The following is a 16,843-nucleotide window of genomic DNA, read 5'->3' as shown; positions in this document are numbered from 1 at the left end:
CATCGCCAACTGTAGGTCAGAATGGTACGAATTTGTGGATCATGAAGTCGCGATCCCGTCTCCTTCACGATCAACTTTAGAAAGGAGGCGAAGGGAGAGCCAGTATACACCCACTACTCAACCATTTTTACCTTCATGCAGAGCTAGGAACGACGGTCAACGGCACAATGCGCCGTCTTAGCCTCCCCTTGCTGGTGCTAGCCCAGCAGTGCCTAGCTCGTCAGCGAACGTTCAGCATCCACGAGGACATATTTGCCTACCCCCAGGTTTGTGGACTCTAACCATGCCCCTTCTGAAGCCCATCAAATCCCAGTTCTATCGGCATGGTAAACTGACGGTGAGAAATAGTTCGATGTAATATTCTCCGACAACTTTATATCCGAACACGATGCCCAGTCGCTCGTTGACCGCGCGAATGCCCACGCCACATACAGCGCCGACTTCTCCTCCCAATCAGACCTAGCCCAGAGATTCCACTCATTCGCGGACGGCGAGCCGCCGAGCAGTGAAGGTGACGAATCGGACTCCAAAGTCAACTATGAGATCATGAACATGCCGCCGAACAAGTACCTATGTTCGATACCGATTCTTGAAGATTCGCAAGCCGACAACCAAACGGCGGCCGACCTCGCCAAGGCGGAGGAGGCGAAAGAGCTGGCGAGGGCGTCTGAGCGTGGATGGGAGCTTCTAAAGCCTCTCGATGGTCAGTGTCTCCACCATATTGACGGGTGGTGGAGCTATAGGTTCTGTTACGGCCAGGATATCGTGCAATATCATGCGCTCCCACATATCCCAAACGGACGGCCGCCTATACAAGACCCTGATACGGTGGCATACGTTCTTGGCCGAGTTCCCGGCTCAGAATCTGAGAAGAAATCGAAGAGCAAAAAGCAGCAGCAGCAACAGCAACAGCAACAACAACAACAGGATGCCACCGCCAATACCAACGCCCAGGGCTCCTCGGCTCAGCCTCCAAATGCGGAACTGCAAGTCAAGGGCGACCAGAAATATCTGGTTCAGAAGATGGGAGCCGGCACTATCTGCGACCTGACGGGACGCGAGCGCACGATAGAGGTACAATACCACTGCGCCCCGTCGATGACATCCGAGCGGATTGCCTGGGTCAAGGAGGTCACTACTTGTGCATACTTGATGCTAGTCAACACGCCGCTCCTCTGCAGCGATGTCGCTTTTCTACCACCGCAAGAATCTACGGCTAACCCCATCACATGCCGACCCATCCTAACCCTGGAGGACATAGACTCCTACTCCCCCAAGGCTGTCGATGCCATGACCAACGCCCACCTTGAGGGTCCCAAAGGTAGCATCCTCGGCTCCAACCCTCTCCACCACCCTCCCGTAGTCGGCGGCATCATTGTCGGTGGCCACAACATCCTCGCCTCAGATGGCGAAGGAGTTTCATCCGTCAGTCTGGAGGTGCCGCGCAGCTTCGCATCCGGGCGGCGCAAGGGGAAGCGTCAGGTCGATATCCTCGCCAGCCGCACGAGCGTAGAGGAAGGCTCGAAGTACTCTGGCCTCACTGAGGAAGAACTCAAGGCTATGGATATAGACCCTAGTCTCGTCGAGGATATGAGGAAGGAGCTCCAGAAGCTAGCCGGTGATAGGGCCTGGAGGCTCGAGGTTGTGCAAGTTGCAGGTGGTGATAGGGAGATTCGGGGAATTGTGGATGTAGATGAAGAAGAAGATGGCAAGGATGGAGAAGGGGCCGAGAAAGCTGAGGGGGGTGACGATGGTACTGAGGAGGAGTTTATATTTGAAGAGGAGTTGTAGATGGTGTTGTCCCTCCCCCCCCCCCCCCCCCCCCCTTTTTTTTTTTCTCTTCCCTTCGTTTCTTACCATGTTTTCGTGTGCTATCATGAAGTGTGAACCTTTTTGGGAAGCAGGCTGGCATTGGCGTTAGCGGTTGTATTCTCCTTTTTTCCGTTTACAGAGGTAGTCGGATGCCTTCACAATTGTACATACTTTGACCCCTTAGCGTATGATATCTTTAGCCTGAAAGCGAGATTCGAAGATAGTCGCCTACGGGATATGCGTTACGAAGTAATGCTATTGATTCGCTCGCCCATCGCCGGGAGATGCTTGAGATGCTCGTTGATGGCCTCAAAGGCATCTTCCCCGACCTTACGACCACGTCAATCACTTGTTAATCTTTGGGGCAGGCCTTAATAGGCAGTCCGGGTGAGTTACAGACGTGATACGCTCTTTCGAAGGAACCCGCGAGGTCCTCCCTGGCTTCCAGGCACTCTCACAGTCCTCCATCCACTTCCTTCGGCGAGGCCCTCTCTGGATTTTGGTCCTGCGTAATGGAAACTAGACTGAAGTTCCTAGGACGTGTTTACACCACAGAGCAAGCGTTGAGAACGAGGCGGGTTCTAGGAAGGCGCCCACATCCTTCCATACCTTCCTCGCCATACTCGGTCCCGGCCATATGTTTTATATATGCGTTCAAGGCAAGAACTTCTGACCGAGTAGCTCAAGTAGTGGCGACACTACGACCAGTGGTCAATTGGAGCGCTCAGAAGGTTAGAAAATTGCACTTTTCGTAGCTCGTGGGAAGCAATCAGGAGTTCGATCCTGAGAGCGTCCCGCGAGCGAGCTTTTTGCCCTTCTTTTTTCGATGACCATCCACATCTGAACGTTCTGTATCAATGCATTGAGCTTTCATTTTTATCCCTGTTGTTCCTATAATATCCCGTATCTCTTCCAGTTTTATCTTTCCTCCCTTTTTTTCCGGTCAAGCCAGTCGTAGGAGAGGCATCCCCCATCCCTCCTTCATTAATGTTTGAAGGCGACACATGTCTCGGAACCCTTCTCCAACCCACGACCTATCCAATGAGGAATCGATTAGCCGTTTACAAGATCCCATGTCTCATCAGTCCTGCCATTCCCTGAAGATAATCAACGGCCTCTTAGAGATGTTGAAGAATGAGATAGTGGCAAGTCAGTCTAGAACTCATCATGGTGTCTCACGAGTCGTCATCCGCGCCATCTTCGGATTTAGATCCGTTTGTACTGAGAATAAGACAAATGGCACAGATTCTTCGCTTCACCAATCGAATTGGAACTCTAGAATATAGTCGTAAATACGAAGTATAATATTGACGAAGTAGGAAAGAAAGATTAATAAGGTCCCAATCTCGCTTCAGATCGTCGTTCCGCGCTTTGGCCCCTCGAGAAGGGTGCGGGATGCAGATCGGAAGAGAGTGACATTAAGAACTCGATATCACCGGTGACCCGGGTTTGATTAAAAAGTATCAATGAAAAAGAAGATATGCCCGTTCTAGCGAGCTTCGTCGAGGCACAGGCATCGAGACTACCTCGGCAGATAACAAACCCAGCTTTTGAAGGAAAGGATTTTCGTCTGCAGTTCAGGGCAATATCATTCGGTTCTCTGCCAGAGAACTAACACAGGAGAAAAAACGAAAAATAGACGGCTTCTCGGCGGACTGAGACACGAGGATGCAACTATGTAGGATGAAATGGCAATCTACTCCCAACTCGATGGAAGAAAAAGGAATTAGTTGTGTAGTTGCAGGAGGGCGAAACCAGTAGTTTGTAAACAAGCAAGGACAGATGAAAAAAACCGGAGCAGCCGCCACTTCACCGCCATCTTTTTATATGACATCAATAGATTGATTCGTTCGCAGAGCATGCACGACAGCAGTTTACAGCAAGGATCAATTGATTTCGATGCACCCTCCGCATGACGCCAATCGGGTCTGCCCCAGACGGAGGGCTTTTGATCTCTCGATTCTCTCCTTCCTATTAGTGCATCTCTCCTTGACTCCGTCTTAGCATCGGGCCTTGCGAACAGACGGCTTGAAAGGGGCATGTCTACGATCCCACAAGTACCTCGGGATGCGTTCGCATGAGAGCTTTTTGTTTGCAACGGTCACCGCCACTCACAGGACAGGATGGGGCTGGACCTCTTGCATTTGCGGATTTTTTTCTTGGGAGAGAAAAAAAAATATGCAAGACGCTGTGACCTATGGTGCACATCGTCTGCACTTTAGCCGACAGGTGCGCACGGTCGAGGATGGAAGGAGGAAAATGGCTGGATCAACCAAAGATCGCCAGGTGTGGGCAAACGGAGAATATCTGAGTGGTCCACGAACGCCAGCAACGAAGCAGAGAGAAGCACTGCACAGAACGAGCTTCCAATGGATGAGAATCGCGAGCTGCGAATAGAGCTAGAGATAAGAATCGGCAAACTCGCGTCTAGTTCGCGTAAAGTCGTGACAGCTTCGCGAAGACGCTAGGGCTCGAAGCCTTGTCAGATTTAATTTAACGAAGGGTGTTTCAGCACCACGATGATGGATGGCGTCGTGCCATACGGTCGTTCCTCGATACGAAGTACTTCGTAAACTAATAAAAATCCGAGAACCTGACGCTCGGGGCTTCATTTTCCCTTTAACTGCCGAGTGGGAAGGCGAGCGAAGTTACCCCCCGGCTTCGAGGAATAACTGGGACAGGGAACCATGAAGTAATACTGTTGAGGACGGGCGTGGAGGATGTACTTGGAAAGGCTCTACAGTAATTATGGTTGACAGACCCAAGATTGCTCTGGTATCCGAGGGAAAGATCGTGGGTGATCTTCTTCATGACTTGCAACGCACCCATGGTTCCGTATCATGGCACATGCCGAAACTCTCCGGGCGCCGACCAGGAGTCTTTTTCACCCCGTGCTCGATGGGCACTTCTCGGGAATTAAGTCATCTTTGCTGGATGCTGGATGGACGACAGGGGGATTAGCAAGGTGATTGATATGCTCTTCTTCGTCGATTCACAATTTGACTTAAGGTGTGTTACACCCACCGCTATGACCTGGTGTGAATGTGGATGTGATGGGCACTTGAGTAGGATGGCACATCACTGAAGGCTCAATGAGTAGTCGCCTCTGTTTCTCGTTGTCAGTCTCGGCGTCTCGGCTCGGAGAAATCAATTGAAGCTCACCATGAGCCCAGAACTGTCATACGAGACAGGGCTAAGGCAACACGTTGAGCAGATGAGAAACAGCACGATGTGTGTCTCACTTTCAGCATGGTCAAGATCAAAGGAACGGCGGTTTACAGGGAGCGATCGATTCATCGAATGCTGGTACTTTTCTCGCCTGGCTCTGTAAGGAGCTGTGGAAGAGAGGGTACTTGAAAACTGTACATGCAAGTACGAAGTACAAGGTGCACTTGAGGACCACCAAGGTTCGTCTGGGGGGCGCTCCTGTCCCACTTTGGTGCGCGGGAGCCTTCTGGGTGCAGCCGGCGACAGGGCTCCCCTAGTCCCGTCACGTTGGATAAACGATATTATTGGCTAGATAACTACACTAAGCGTCAGCCACCTGGCGTCTTGTCAGGAAACGGAAACGGGAGGATGACAGGGGTAACAAGTAACTTTGGGGAGGAGGAGCGAATTGTAATTGCGCAAAGATTTGGTCTTGAGTTAGGAACCAAATTTTCATCCCTCGTACGAATTGTACAATGCAGATGGAGGAGTTTGGTACCAATCGCGAGAGTTTGCTTCGGAAAGAGCAAAGTACTCATCCACTGGTCGGAAGGCAGAATCTGACAGTCGAGGCACTTGGCACAGCTGGAAAGATCTGGGTCGGTGGACGACACTACACTAGGATCGTGCAATCGGCACTGGAAGGAGGCTGCATCCGGCAGTAGCCAGATTGCTGCAGATTCATGGAGCTCTCCTCCCTCTGGGAGCGACTTGTGGGAAAAGTGCTCACATCCGTGCCCTTTCGAGTGCTCATGGACTTGGGACTTGATCATACTTCGTACTTACAAGAGCAGCATCCTTTCCCATTATCTCAAGGTTCTTTACACAAATCTAGGATAGAGATCGTCACAACTCGCCAATTGACCCCATTCTTTGTAGCCTTTTCGAGAGGGTACTCCGTCATTAGCTAGCGTCTGCTCGCATCGGACCGGAACTCAATCCTTTCTAAAATTTTCAGTTTCGAAACAATGCCGTTGCGCCAGCTCAAAGAACTAGCCCAAAATGGGATTTGGTAACGATGTAATGCGTGGGTCTTCTCGCCGAAAAACCTAGGCTGATGAAGAGCTTTTACCTTTCGGGCGGTTGTGGGCTGAGCTAGGCCGTCCTAGGACGGGGGTCTTTCCTTTTGGTAATGAGGACCTTCCCTGCACAACTCTGCACGAGTAATACCTCGGGCATGTGGCGCGCTGGGAAAAGGCGACTAATTCCTTCCCCATCCGGGCGTTATCACAATTTACTGCGTGGTTTTTGAGACGGGCCTTCCGAGAGAGTAATTTAGGCCGGCCGCGACCGCTGAGAAGTGGCGGCACAGGCGGGCATTAGGGGAGGAAGGTGGCTTCGGGTGAGCATGGGAGAAGGAAGCAGAAGGCGCGACTATTTCGTGGCATACATTGTACATAATGTACCTGGGGGGTGTGTTGGGAGTCGTGCATATTTTTAGAGCAGGTCCGACTTTGGCTGGCTGCTGCCAGGCTGAATAGTTTTGGTAGTTAACGTCGACGCCGACGCAAGTCAGAAAAAAAAGTAAAGAAAGGGTAGACAAAAAAAAATGAGAAAAAAAAATGAATGCGAAATACTTTGTATCACCATCACCATTGCCCTCATCCTTTCCCTCCTCACCCTCTCCTCATCTTCCTCCGGCACCCTCAGGCATCAACTTCAATTTCTCCTGGAACCAAAGTCTGGCTGCGTCAACACGACCACGGTGACCCCTGCTCCGACTGTTTTCCCACTTAATATCCCTGCTCCTAATAACACCAGCTAATAAGACTTGGGGCTTGTATCGTGAGGTCTGACCAAACGAAATCCTCCGTCACCTCCAAGCAGAGAGGATCCTCGCCCGCGTCCCCCCTTGCCTTCGCAGTAACCTTGCTTAACTCGTACCCAGTCCTCTGGGAAATCCTTAACAGCCTCTCCACCCTGCATCATTGATCTCTTTCTGCTCTTACAACCTCCACCAGTCGATTCCACCCACCTTCCCCCTTTTTATGCTTCCCTCACCTGAAATGCAATATTCTCTCTCGATCTCGTAGCTCATTGGGATCTGTCCTTTTTCCCTCTCTGACCTCTCAGAGATCTCTTATCCACGCCGGCGTGTTGTTGACATTATCATCTCCTTCTCTTACACCGTCACTGGGTTGACACTGACAACACCCGTTCGAGCGAGCACCACCCCGCCAGCCCCTGACCATAGAGCAGCCAAAATATTGTTCATAGCGTCGGCCTGGCTGCAGAGTCCTCCACAACGGCTGGTTGCCTTAGGAGCTCGAGCTTTTGACGTCTTGTCCGATTACAACTGATATCGCAGACCGACGTTTCTTTTCCAAAACATCTCGCATTCTCCCACTACGCCTAGACGGCTGCGACATGTCTCAAAACCATCGTCAACGCCGATATTGAGTGGACAATTCCTCCGCTTAGCCCGCTCGGCCCCCGAAACGAAGGCTCTTCATCGCATTGTTGATCTCATCGGCCGGTCCCAGCGACGCTCCCATTTTCTATCGTCTGGTTGTTTTGGATTTTTCGCTTGCTTCCTCGCCAACCTTCCAGCTAAAACATTAGCGACATCGCCCAACGCCATCCACAACGAACTCTCCTCGCTCTTTCACCTCCTTTGTTTCTTGGCAAGCTCTGGCTCTGGAACACTTGTCATTCAATAGCCTCAGGTCTTCTCCAACGTCTGCCTTTCCGCCAGCGCCCACCCTTTACCCACATACACTTCCCTAACTCAGGTCACCGCACAACCGTCAACCCTCCCGTGTTGTTGAATCGCAATGCTTCAGTGTGGATGATTAATGCCAATTATTGACTCGATCTGGCCATTCTTCCGATTTACCATCCCACTACGCATGCCGGGGATTTGCATCTTGCACCAGCCGAAACCCGGTCCGCCCTGCGAACGGATGTAATAGCAGCTGCGTTAAGTCACATCGCGAATCCTTACCAGAACACCCACTTACACAAACGCCCACACGCACAAGCCCCTGCGGAGTAGGCACACACACCTGTTTCTACATACGCTCTCCTATTTCTCCCCTTCTGTCGAAAGCATCCCCTTTTTTGCGACTCGACTTTTACCACACCCCCTCTCGTAGCAAGCTTCATCGTCGACTCGACCGGTTACCGTTGCGAGAAGCCTGTCAAGCAACCTGCCGATCATATTTTTTCCCCCTAACTTGTTTGACAAGTCTCGAGCGCACCCGTCAACTTCTGTTTGCGCAACTTGGGTCGCTGAGCCACAAGGTGTGTATATTGCCAACGTTGAGCCTCCAACGCTTGCGATCCAGCCGTAACGGTAGAAGACTGCCATGGACAGCTCTACTCATAGCTTGGTGCATCCCACTCGGGATCGCTCCTTCATCTCCCAACAATCTCGCGCTCCTTCCAGATCCTCCAACAGCACAGCCAGCACGCGGGCAACTTCACACAGCACGACCAACTCATCTTTTACGACGTCATCACCCAAACTTTCAAGCGCTACCCTTGCATCTCAACGGCCCGGCCTCAGCACCGGCCAACGGAAACCACCTCCAAGCCATCTCTCCTCCCAACTCATGCGGGAAGCCGGCTATGATGCTCGCCAGAGCCCAGTGTCTAGTTACCTGCAAGAGAAACTTCTGAAGGAGCGGAAAGTCGAGTTGGATAATAAATCGATATCCTCGGGGAGGATGTCAAACGATCCCAGAAACGCCTTGGAATACCGGGCCGTTCAGAGCTCGCCCATTCGCAAGGATGCCTCTGACGCCCATCGACCTCAATCCAGCGGCGGAGCCGATCCGACAACGAAGAAGAAGGGCATGGGCCTGAAGGAGATGGAACAGGTATGTGGAGCACGGTCTACGTTACTCACTGTGGGTAACCAGGTCATACTAACAAAGGGCGATAACAGACGGTATCTACTCTTCACAAGCAGAACTTCGACCTCAAGCTGGAGCTCTACCACCGACGTGAGCGCCAGACGGCACTCGAGGACCGAATCGAAACGCTCATGGCGGAAAAGTCGCAGGTGGAGGAGATGAATGATAGGCTGGTCGAGGAGCTAGAAAAGAGGGACAGGGCAGTTGAAGAAGCTGTTGCCATGATTGTGTTGCTGGAGGCCCAAGTCGAGACGCTGCTGAAGGAGCGTGAGATGGTCCGTCACATCGAGTCCCAGACGATTTACGGCAGAATGGGCGATGGCCTAGACTTGAACGCAAGGAGTACAACGCCCAAGCCCTTATCCGGTCACATGGCCCAATCCTCCGAAGACTTTACAACGCTTCAGAGGATGCCTAGTTTCCTCTCTGAACATAGCGAGACGACGGAAAATCTCCGCAACGTATACTTGGGGGCGCGGGGTAGTGTGCTAAGTCTGCCTCGGCCTGGCGAGACACCCTCGGATTTGGATAACGACCGTCTGAACCGCTTGGCCAGCCCCAGTCTAAGCGTCTTAAGTGAGAGCTCGTTCTTGAGTATCTACGGCAAGAACAATGGCCGGGATGGCGACATGGTAGCAGCCACGCACTTTGACGCGAAGCCTTCGCCAGACGCTCGTGCCGTGGAAGGCGCATCACTGAACCGGCCCAAGACAGGTCCTCCCATCCGTGACCGGCAATCCCGCAACCGTGTAAGCACGCCGTCGCGGCAGCTGAGGTCTAACTCGATCACGCAGGCGACGGGTGCCGGGCATTTCCAATCCCTTACGGATATTGTCGACCAGGCCTCACCACTCCAAAGACTAGAGCAGATGGACCGCACACACTCTCTCAAGACGACCGGTTCCCGACAATCAGGGCATGAAAGGGAGCACGAGCACCAAAGAAGCGCCCCGGCACCGCCCCCGGTATCTAGGACCATATCCCAGCGAAGAACGAAGGAAGAGAAGCGAGAGGCGCTCCGCAGGGTGATGACGGATGGACCGGCGGGGCGGCTTCTACGAGACCAAAATCTCCCACCGACTCCTGATACCATATCTACTACAACGCTTCGCCGGTACAAGAACTCGGCCGATAGCCTCTCCCGGCAACCTAGCCTCACTCACCAGCAGAGCTACCTCACACTTTCAGAGACGACATCAGCTCCTAGCGTAGAAGCTCGGCCGGATCGACCAACGACAGTTGTACCTGTCAATGTTGCGGTTTCTCAACCGCCGTCTATGACTGCATTCAACAGCCGGAAAGGCGCGCCGGGTAGCAGTTATTTCGACAATCGCCCACCCATCATTCAACGCCCGCGTTCGGCCGACGAGACCACGACATCGCATAGGAAGGACAATGGGTGGGACAGCGATAGCGACAATGAGTCGGACGCGAATTCGATGGCATCAAGCTTCGACATCTGGGTGAAGGACAGTTGGAAACCGAGTAAGTCGTACGCTAACGGCCCCGGACGAGCATCTCCAGATCTGTTCGGATTCCCAACGAGGACGACAACGGGCATGACAAACCCATGGTCTCCAGAAGACATGTTTAGTAGCACGTATTCAAAACCTTCTACTTCGGGAGGAGTCCACCTAAACGATGGCGGCTTGGACGACTTGATACCGGTTCAGACGGCTCTTTTCGGCGCTAGCGGACCACCACCGCCACCCAACCGACGATCAAGTCTTCATGCGCAAACCGGATCTACGTCTGCTCAAGCTATTGTTGAAGCCATGAGTAGGACCGAGGCATCAGGAGGCTGCTGGGGCCGAAAGACGAGCTCACGAAAGCGAGGCCATGCTAGGAGAAATAGCGACGGTTTCACAGCCACTTCTACGGTGTCCCAGCCCATATCACAGCAGCAGCAGCAGCAGCAGCAGGATGGTCAGACGGCAGACGGAAAGCAAGACGCGCGCAAGGATAGTCACTATCCACCGATTACAGGACAACAAAACCGCAATCGCGGGTTCAACAGGTTCTTCCGGAGGTCGATCGGTTCATCGGGAGGTACCGAAAGCGCGCCAGCGAGTGCGACGGAGGCGACATTCGCGGCGGCGGCCAGTACGTCGGTGCCCAAGACGGCGGGCATTGGCATCCCATCGTGGATCCACCGAAGCAGCGCTGCAGATGACGAGCGATTAGGTGCAACGCCTCCGCCGATCATGCGAAACCGGGCTCTTAGCAAGGGTGGGATCGCGGTGGATGATGAGGATCGGCATGATGGCGGAGTATCTCTCGGCGGCGGTGCGATGGTGGCAGCGGAGGACGGTACGACTAGCGGGGCCGGGACCCCGACGTCTAAGAGCGCTGCGAATGGAGATGCGGCGACGCGACGGAAGTGGTTACCGGCATTCGGCAGGAGCACCAACCAACGCACGAGAGGCTAGGCATATATTGTTGCGGAAGAGAAAAACTCCTGTGCTAGAAGGGCCACCGACTGCTTGTCGGATCGAAGGGACGCCGTTTTGGAGAATGAACTACTTGTACCACCAGGGGGGATCACAAGAAAAGAAAAAATAAGGGAACAAAAAGTTTGTATTTCATCGTTTAAGGTCGACCGGCGACGTATAGCCCGGAACTGTATTTTTGGGGGGAGTCTTTATCGGGTTTGATTTTACACGGGATTTGGAATTTCAGCAAAATCAGGGTAAGGTCGGCGAATTGAATCGATCAAGAGGACTGAAAGAGGGATTGGATGTTACCTCTTACATGTACAACAGACTCGAAGCCGGCTTGACAATCAAGCTGGCAAGCAGACAAACAGGATGCAAGAACAAACATAGCCAAAGAAAGAAAAGAAAAAAAAAAAACAATAGCAAGTAAAAGAGAGAGAGAAAAAAAATAGAATAAACTTTGATTTTGACTCTTACGATGATAATGAACAGATGCCGTTTCATGCCATGATGGCATTGATTGCGGAGGTATCATGACGACGTTCCTCTCCTGGTAAAAGAGATATGGAAACGAGCAAGTTATTTGGTAGAATTGGGGGATTCGTGGTCTAAATGGCACGGCAAGTCAATTTATTTCTTCGTCTTGCCCCCATGTTTGACCATATTATTATATTCATTAATCGATCAATCAATTGATGCCTTGATCTATTTCCACCGATTTGATATGTCCCGCGAATGGTTATCAGCCGCTGTTGAGCGCATTTGACCCGGACGGAACTTTTCTTCCCCTTTTCATTTCTTTCTTCATACCTTTGGAAGCGTGAGGTATCCGTTTGTCAAATTCCTTCTACGTTTATTGCAAAAAGAAGAAGGAAAAAAAAAAAAAAAAGAAGGGGAAAAGAGGAAGGAAAATGGATAGGCGATAGGGAGGCGCAGAAACGGAAAGAGTCTTAGAGAACAAGGCCGACGAAGAAGCGCGATATTTCGAACAGAGGCGGAGATGCAAGCGAATTCAGCGACGACTTTTTTCCAGCCTGTGGGACGTGCGTCGAAATGGAAGAATCTGAGGAAGTGGAATCCGCAGTCGTGGCGAAACCCGAGAGCGCGGGATATGTCGGGTGGTGGTCCGGACCGAAGACGGAGGTGGATGAGACGATGATGGGCGGGGCAGCGGCGGACTTGCTGGGATACGCGGGGAGGGGCGGCGTCGGGGTGGTAGGAGTGGCGGGCGAGATGGCAATAGGCAGGGTTTGTGAGGGTGCATTAGACTTCTTGGGACGGTTGAGAAATGATTGGTCGGCGGGGAAGATGCGGTGTGTGCGGGAGGTGGATAGGGTCGTTGTGTGGCTGACGAGGGTGGGGAAGGTCGACGGCGTCGGTGAGGGCTTGGGGAGGGTTAAAGACGTTGTGCAGAGGGGAGTAGGGCTTGGAGGAGCGAGGTCGGGGGTGAGGCGGAGGAAGTTGAATGAGACGATGATGGTTACGTCTCTTCCTCATGATCGGATGGGAGTGGAGGATGTAGATGCAAGGAGGATACGAGAAGTGTCGAGATATTTGGACCCGGACGACAGGGAGGTCGTGTTGTTGGTTGCGGAACTCGCCAAGGCCTTGCGTGTGCTGGCTACGACGATGGGGACAACGATTGGAACATACCCGGCGGTCGGCAACGGTTTAGATTCGGATCGGAGAACAGGACTTGACGCCGCAGTGGCACGGAGAATCAATCAGCTCGTCGACTGGAGCGAGGATTTGGCGGCCTATCCTTTCAACGTCTCCGATCTAGACTCGGCGGAGGTTGCCATGTCCGCTTTTGTCATGGGCGACGAACGGCGTCGGAGGCCAGGGAAGAGAAGGGAGGATGATGGCAAGGACATCGCGAATATACCGAGCTATAAGGTGCCGACGCAACCGCCCGTCAAGGAAGTCGGCTGGGCCAAGTCCTGGCGTACCTGGACCAGGTTCTACCCCCTCCGCATCTCGACGGGTCGGTACTACGCCGCGTTAGTCGCCGGAGTGATCTTGGGATATCTCGTCCGCGAGAAGAACTCGACATCACCACTCGCCCAGAGCACCCCCACGGCACTCAGAAACTCATCATCCTTCGTGGCATTCCTCACCCACCTCCACAACCGACAAGAACCCCTCAACACGCTCCTCTCCTCACTCGCCGTCCACATCCGCCCCCAAACCTCTTCAACCCCCATCCCCATCCTCATCACCGCCCTCTCCTCCCTACGCCAACACCCCATCCCAACCGACCTCTGGCCTAAAGCCAAAACCTCCCTCCTCCGCCGCGGCCCCGCACACGCGCTCTTCATCTCCCTCCTCGGCATCCTCACGCACCATATCCGCCGCATGCTCCTCCCGCGCCTCGGGCAACCGCTCCGGCACACACCACTGTCGGACCTGAAGCTCGCGGCTCGAAATCCTGCTTATTTTGTCGACGAGGCGCTTTCGAACATTGCTTGGAAAAGGGCCATATGGGTCGTTGTTCAAAATTATGTGTTTGATCTCGTCGTTGGATATGTCTCGCTTTTGATTCTAGTGCAAGACGCAGAGTTTACGATACGAAACAACAACACGTACGGTCCCGATGTTACCGGCAGGACGGCACAGAGGTTTTCGCGCCCTGTTCTCGATGTAGCGCAAATACTGTACATTGCTTGGATCCTCGCCGGCCTAGAACGCTTCTTCTCCGAAGCTGCAACGTTTGCGTCATTCGCGATGGCATACGGCAAGTTACTTCTACCGTCGATTGCGCCTCCTTCGCACACGACGTGTTTAATACGCACTTTACGCTCGGAAGCCCACATACTTCCCTTACATGTCCTCTCTCTCATAAACACGTTCGTCTCGCTCGGAGGACTCATCTCCGTGGCGATTCAGGTGGCGGTGGAACGTGGTCGCGTGGGGTTGCTTGTGAGCGGCGTCTCGCTTGCGGTTGGCGTGGCGTATGTTACGAGGTTTTCGAATAAGCTTTATATGGCTCTTGAGATGAGGGATATGTTTCTCGTTGCGGGGTTGTGTGTGTGTGCGGTGGTGGTAGTGGCAAGGGAGTCTGTTACTTGATACGCAAGGGGATCCTGCAAGAAGGGAGGGAAAGGGGATATATGCCAGGGCGAAGAACATACAGAAACAGTCTTTCTTTTGTTCCTTTTGAGATAAGACTCGCTCACGCAATGCTATGCTATGATCCATCTATGGTATGCAGGTATGTAAAACTATCAAACATTACTGTCCAAGCAGTATCGCAGATACAGTGGACGTCGGTTGTCGTTTCTTCTTTTCTTTCTTTTTTTTTCTTATCCCAGCCAAGTCCAGCAAAAGGGGCAGGTCTCCCGGACGCCATCTTCTCAGCCGAAGTCTTCGATTAACAAAAGAGATGCCGTTGTGTGGCAGTTGTGTGTTCCTTCTCTCTCCCCCCCCCCCCCCCCCCCCCCCCCCCCCCCCCCCCGCTCCATCCCTTCACACCTCTCTCTCTCTCTCTCTCTCTCTCTCGCGTCCCCCTCTTCATCGGGTCTCTCTTTACAAGACCATAGCCGCCAAAACAGCAACACCGCCAACCCAAGTCAGACCCGCCACCCCAACCGCCGCCCCATTTTCCTTCTCCGCATTCTGCCCCGTCGTCACCGTCCCCGCCTGTTGTTCCGTCTCATGCTTATCGTTACCCGAGGGAGGGGTGGTAGTAGCGCCAGCAGGCTGAAGGGGCGCGGTCCTCGTGGCTACGTTTATGCGGCGGACGGCTTCGCAGATGGAAGCGGCGATGACGGTGACCACTGCGAACATGCCATACTCGGTTAGCTTTCCTTTTTCTCCTCACCTCTCTCTCTGTATCCACCGCAAGGCAGACAACCTCCCAAGACATTGCATTCGGGGGGAAAAAAGGAGGAAAAAAGAAAAGAGAAGTTACATACTCCCAATCTCGCTCGAGTCACACCCCACGGCAAAACAATCCGCCGCCGCTCCATCCAAATCGGGTACCTTGTTACACTGACACTCGTAGTCGGCGGAATCGCAGCCCGCCGTCGAGGCTACCTCGGCGAGGCATGTTTTGGCGCAGGCGGGGAGCTGGTTGGCGATGGATTCGGCGGTGGAGGCGGCGGTGATGGTTGTCGCGAGGGCCAGGAGGAGGGGGATGGTTGTGGGGAGGCGCATTTTCGATGATCGGTTTGGTTTTTTTTTTCTTTTCTTTTTCTGGGGATATGTCTTGGAGTTGGGGTGTTTCGGGTGGTGTGAGACCTCTTTTCGTTGTTCGTTGGTCTATTATTCTTTCTTTTTGTCTTGATATCTCGGGATGTAGGCGTCTGGTGTTTCTACGCAGGAGAGTGAAGGTGTTCGTCCGTCATTTCATCAATTCGTTCACTCCTGAGTTCTAGTGATGGAAAATAAAATCAAGAGAATATTATTTTGTTTACTCGATATTAAAACTGGAGACTAATATTTCTTCGTATTTGCTTCATGCTATGACAACCAACAAAGAAAAAAAAAAATATAGTCAGGGGAGCCAAGAAATCTCGCCTCGTAAACTACTACCAGCTGGCATGGCAAAAGCAAAGCATCACCAGGAATAGAAACATCCCGAGATGGGAAAGCATTCGGGCAGCTGCCATTCGCTCGTCTAATCCCAAGAAACGCGAACAGAGTCAAAAGATTGGACGAAGGACTCCGTTAGCTTGCGTTGGTGTTGTGGGGAATAATGAAAAGGATCGAGGCTGGTGCCGGGAAATGAAATGAAATGAAAATGAGACGAGATCAGACCCGCGAACTAGTGTAATAGGGAAGAAGTATGGAGTAGGGTGCCATTGTCCGGTGCCATTGTCCGTTGCGTGTCGTGTGCATTGTTCTGGGCTTGTTCTGGTCTGGTGGTTCCAGAAGCTAACAAAGTACGGGGCATTGAATTGCATTATCGTTCTCGACTCGAGGCGAAAGGCAACCAAAGCTCGAGAACTACCGAGATCGGGGTATGGTTGATGCATGCGACAGGGACGGCGAGGCAGACTCATACGAAGTACAACATTATAGAGGGAGGCAAGGGGCTTTTCGTGATGTCTGACGAAGGCAGCAGTGCATGGGTCGGAGGGCAGCGCAGGCTCTCTTCAGCTTGGGGCTTTGCAAGCTATGCAAGGCAGAGAGCAAACGTTGATTGAAGCTTTGAGATTCCATGTTGATGCATTAAATCAGAATCATTTGACAGCTGGTGAGAAAAGCCATCGGCGCCGCAAATGACGAGAAAAGAGAGGAAACAATATTTAAGTAAATAAAATTAAAATAAGAAAATAAGAAAATAATATCAGTAACCAAAAGCAGAGAGTTCATTTCCGTAGCAGGCTCGAACAAAATGAGAATCGCCGAGTCTCGAGTCTCGAGTCTCGAGACTTGAGTCTCCCGCTCTCGTCCATCGGGATATCATCGTTGTCGTCATCGTCATCAACATCGCGAGGGCGCCTCCAGGCTTCGCCAGGCTTCACAATTCCCCCCCCACAAACGCACACAGCCTTCACCTACCCCGTTCTCTCCTCTTCATGTCTCCCC

At 52.6% G+C, this 16,843-nt stretch overlaps 3 protein-coding genes and 1 pseudogene across 3 annotated transcripts; 3 read left to right on the top strand and 1 right to left on the bottom strand.

Annotated features, from left to right (window-relative positions):
• Positions 1 to 167: 167 nt before the first annotated feature.
• Positions 168 to 1,791, top strand: SAPIO_CDS7834 (Protein OS-9-like protein; the record flags this gene model as incomplete). The annotated part of the gene is made up of 2 exons (XM_016789620.1): positions 168 to 266; positions 349 to 1,791. 2 exons carry the CDS (start codon positions 168 to 170, stop codon positions 1,789 to 1,791), a joined length of 1,542 nt encoding a protein of 513 aa, XP_016640737.1.
• Positions 1,792 to 8,327: 6,536 nt separating this feature from the next.
• Positions 8,328 to 11,305, top strand: SAPIO_CDS7833 (Uncharacterized protein; the record flags this gene model as incomplete). The annotated part of the gene is made up of 3 exons (XM_016789619.1): positions 8,328 to 8,840; positions 8,909 to 10,361; positions 10,458 to 11,305. 3 exons carry the CDS (start codon positions 8,328 to 8,330, stop codon positions 11,303 to 11,305), a joined length of 2,814 nt encoding a protein of 937 aa, XP_016640736.1.
• A 1,059-nt stretch (positions 11,306 to 12,364) lies between these two features.
• SAPIO_CDS7832 lies at positions 12,365 to 14,380 on the top strand (annotated as a pseudogene; the record flags this gene model as incomplete).
• Positions 14,381 to 14,836: 456 nt separating this feature from the next.
• Positions 14,837 to 15,466, bottom strand: SAPIO_CDS7831 (uncharacterized protein; the record flags this gene model as incomplete). The annotated part of the gene is made up of 2 exons (XM_016789618.1): positions 14,837 to 15,087; positions 15,226 to 15,466. The coding sequence occupies 2 exons, from the start codon at positions 15,464 to 15,466 to the stop codon at positions 14,837 to 14,839; spliced, it is 492 nt and encodes a 163-aa protein (XP_016640735.1).
• Positions 15,467 to 16,843: the final 1,377 nt, after the last annotated feature.

The sequence above is a fragment of the Scedosporium apiospermum genome, assembly GCF_000732125.1.
Source record: "Scedosporium apiospermum strain IHEM 14462 chromosome Unknown SEQ_SAPIO_0111, whole genome shotgun sequence".
NCBI lineage: Eukaryota > Fungi > Ascomycota > Sordariomycetes > Microascales > Microascaceae > Scedosporium > Scedosporium apiospermum.
This window is presented reverse-complemented; position numbering and strand designations above follow the sequence as displayed.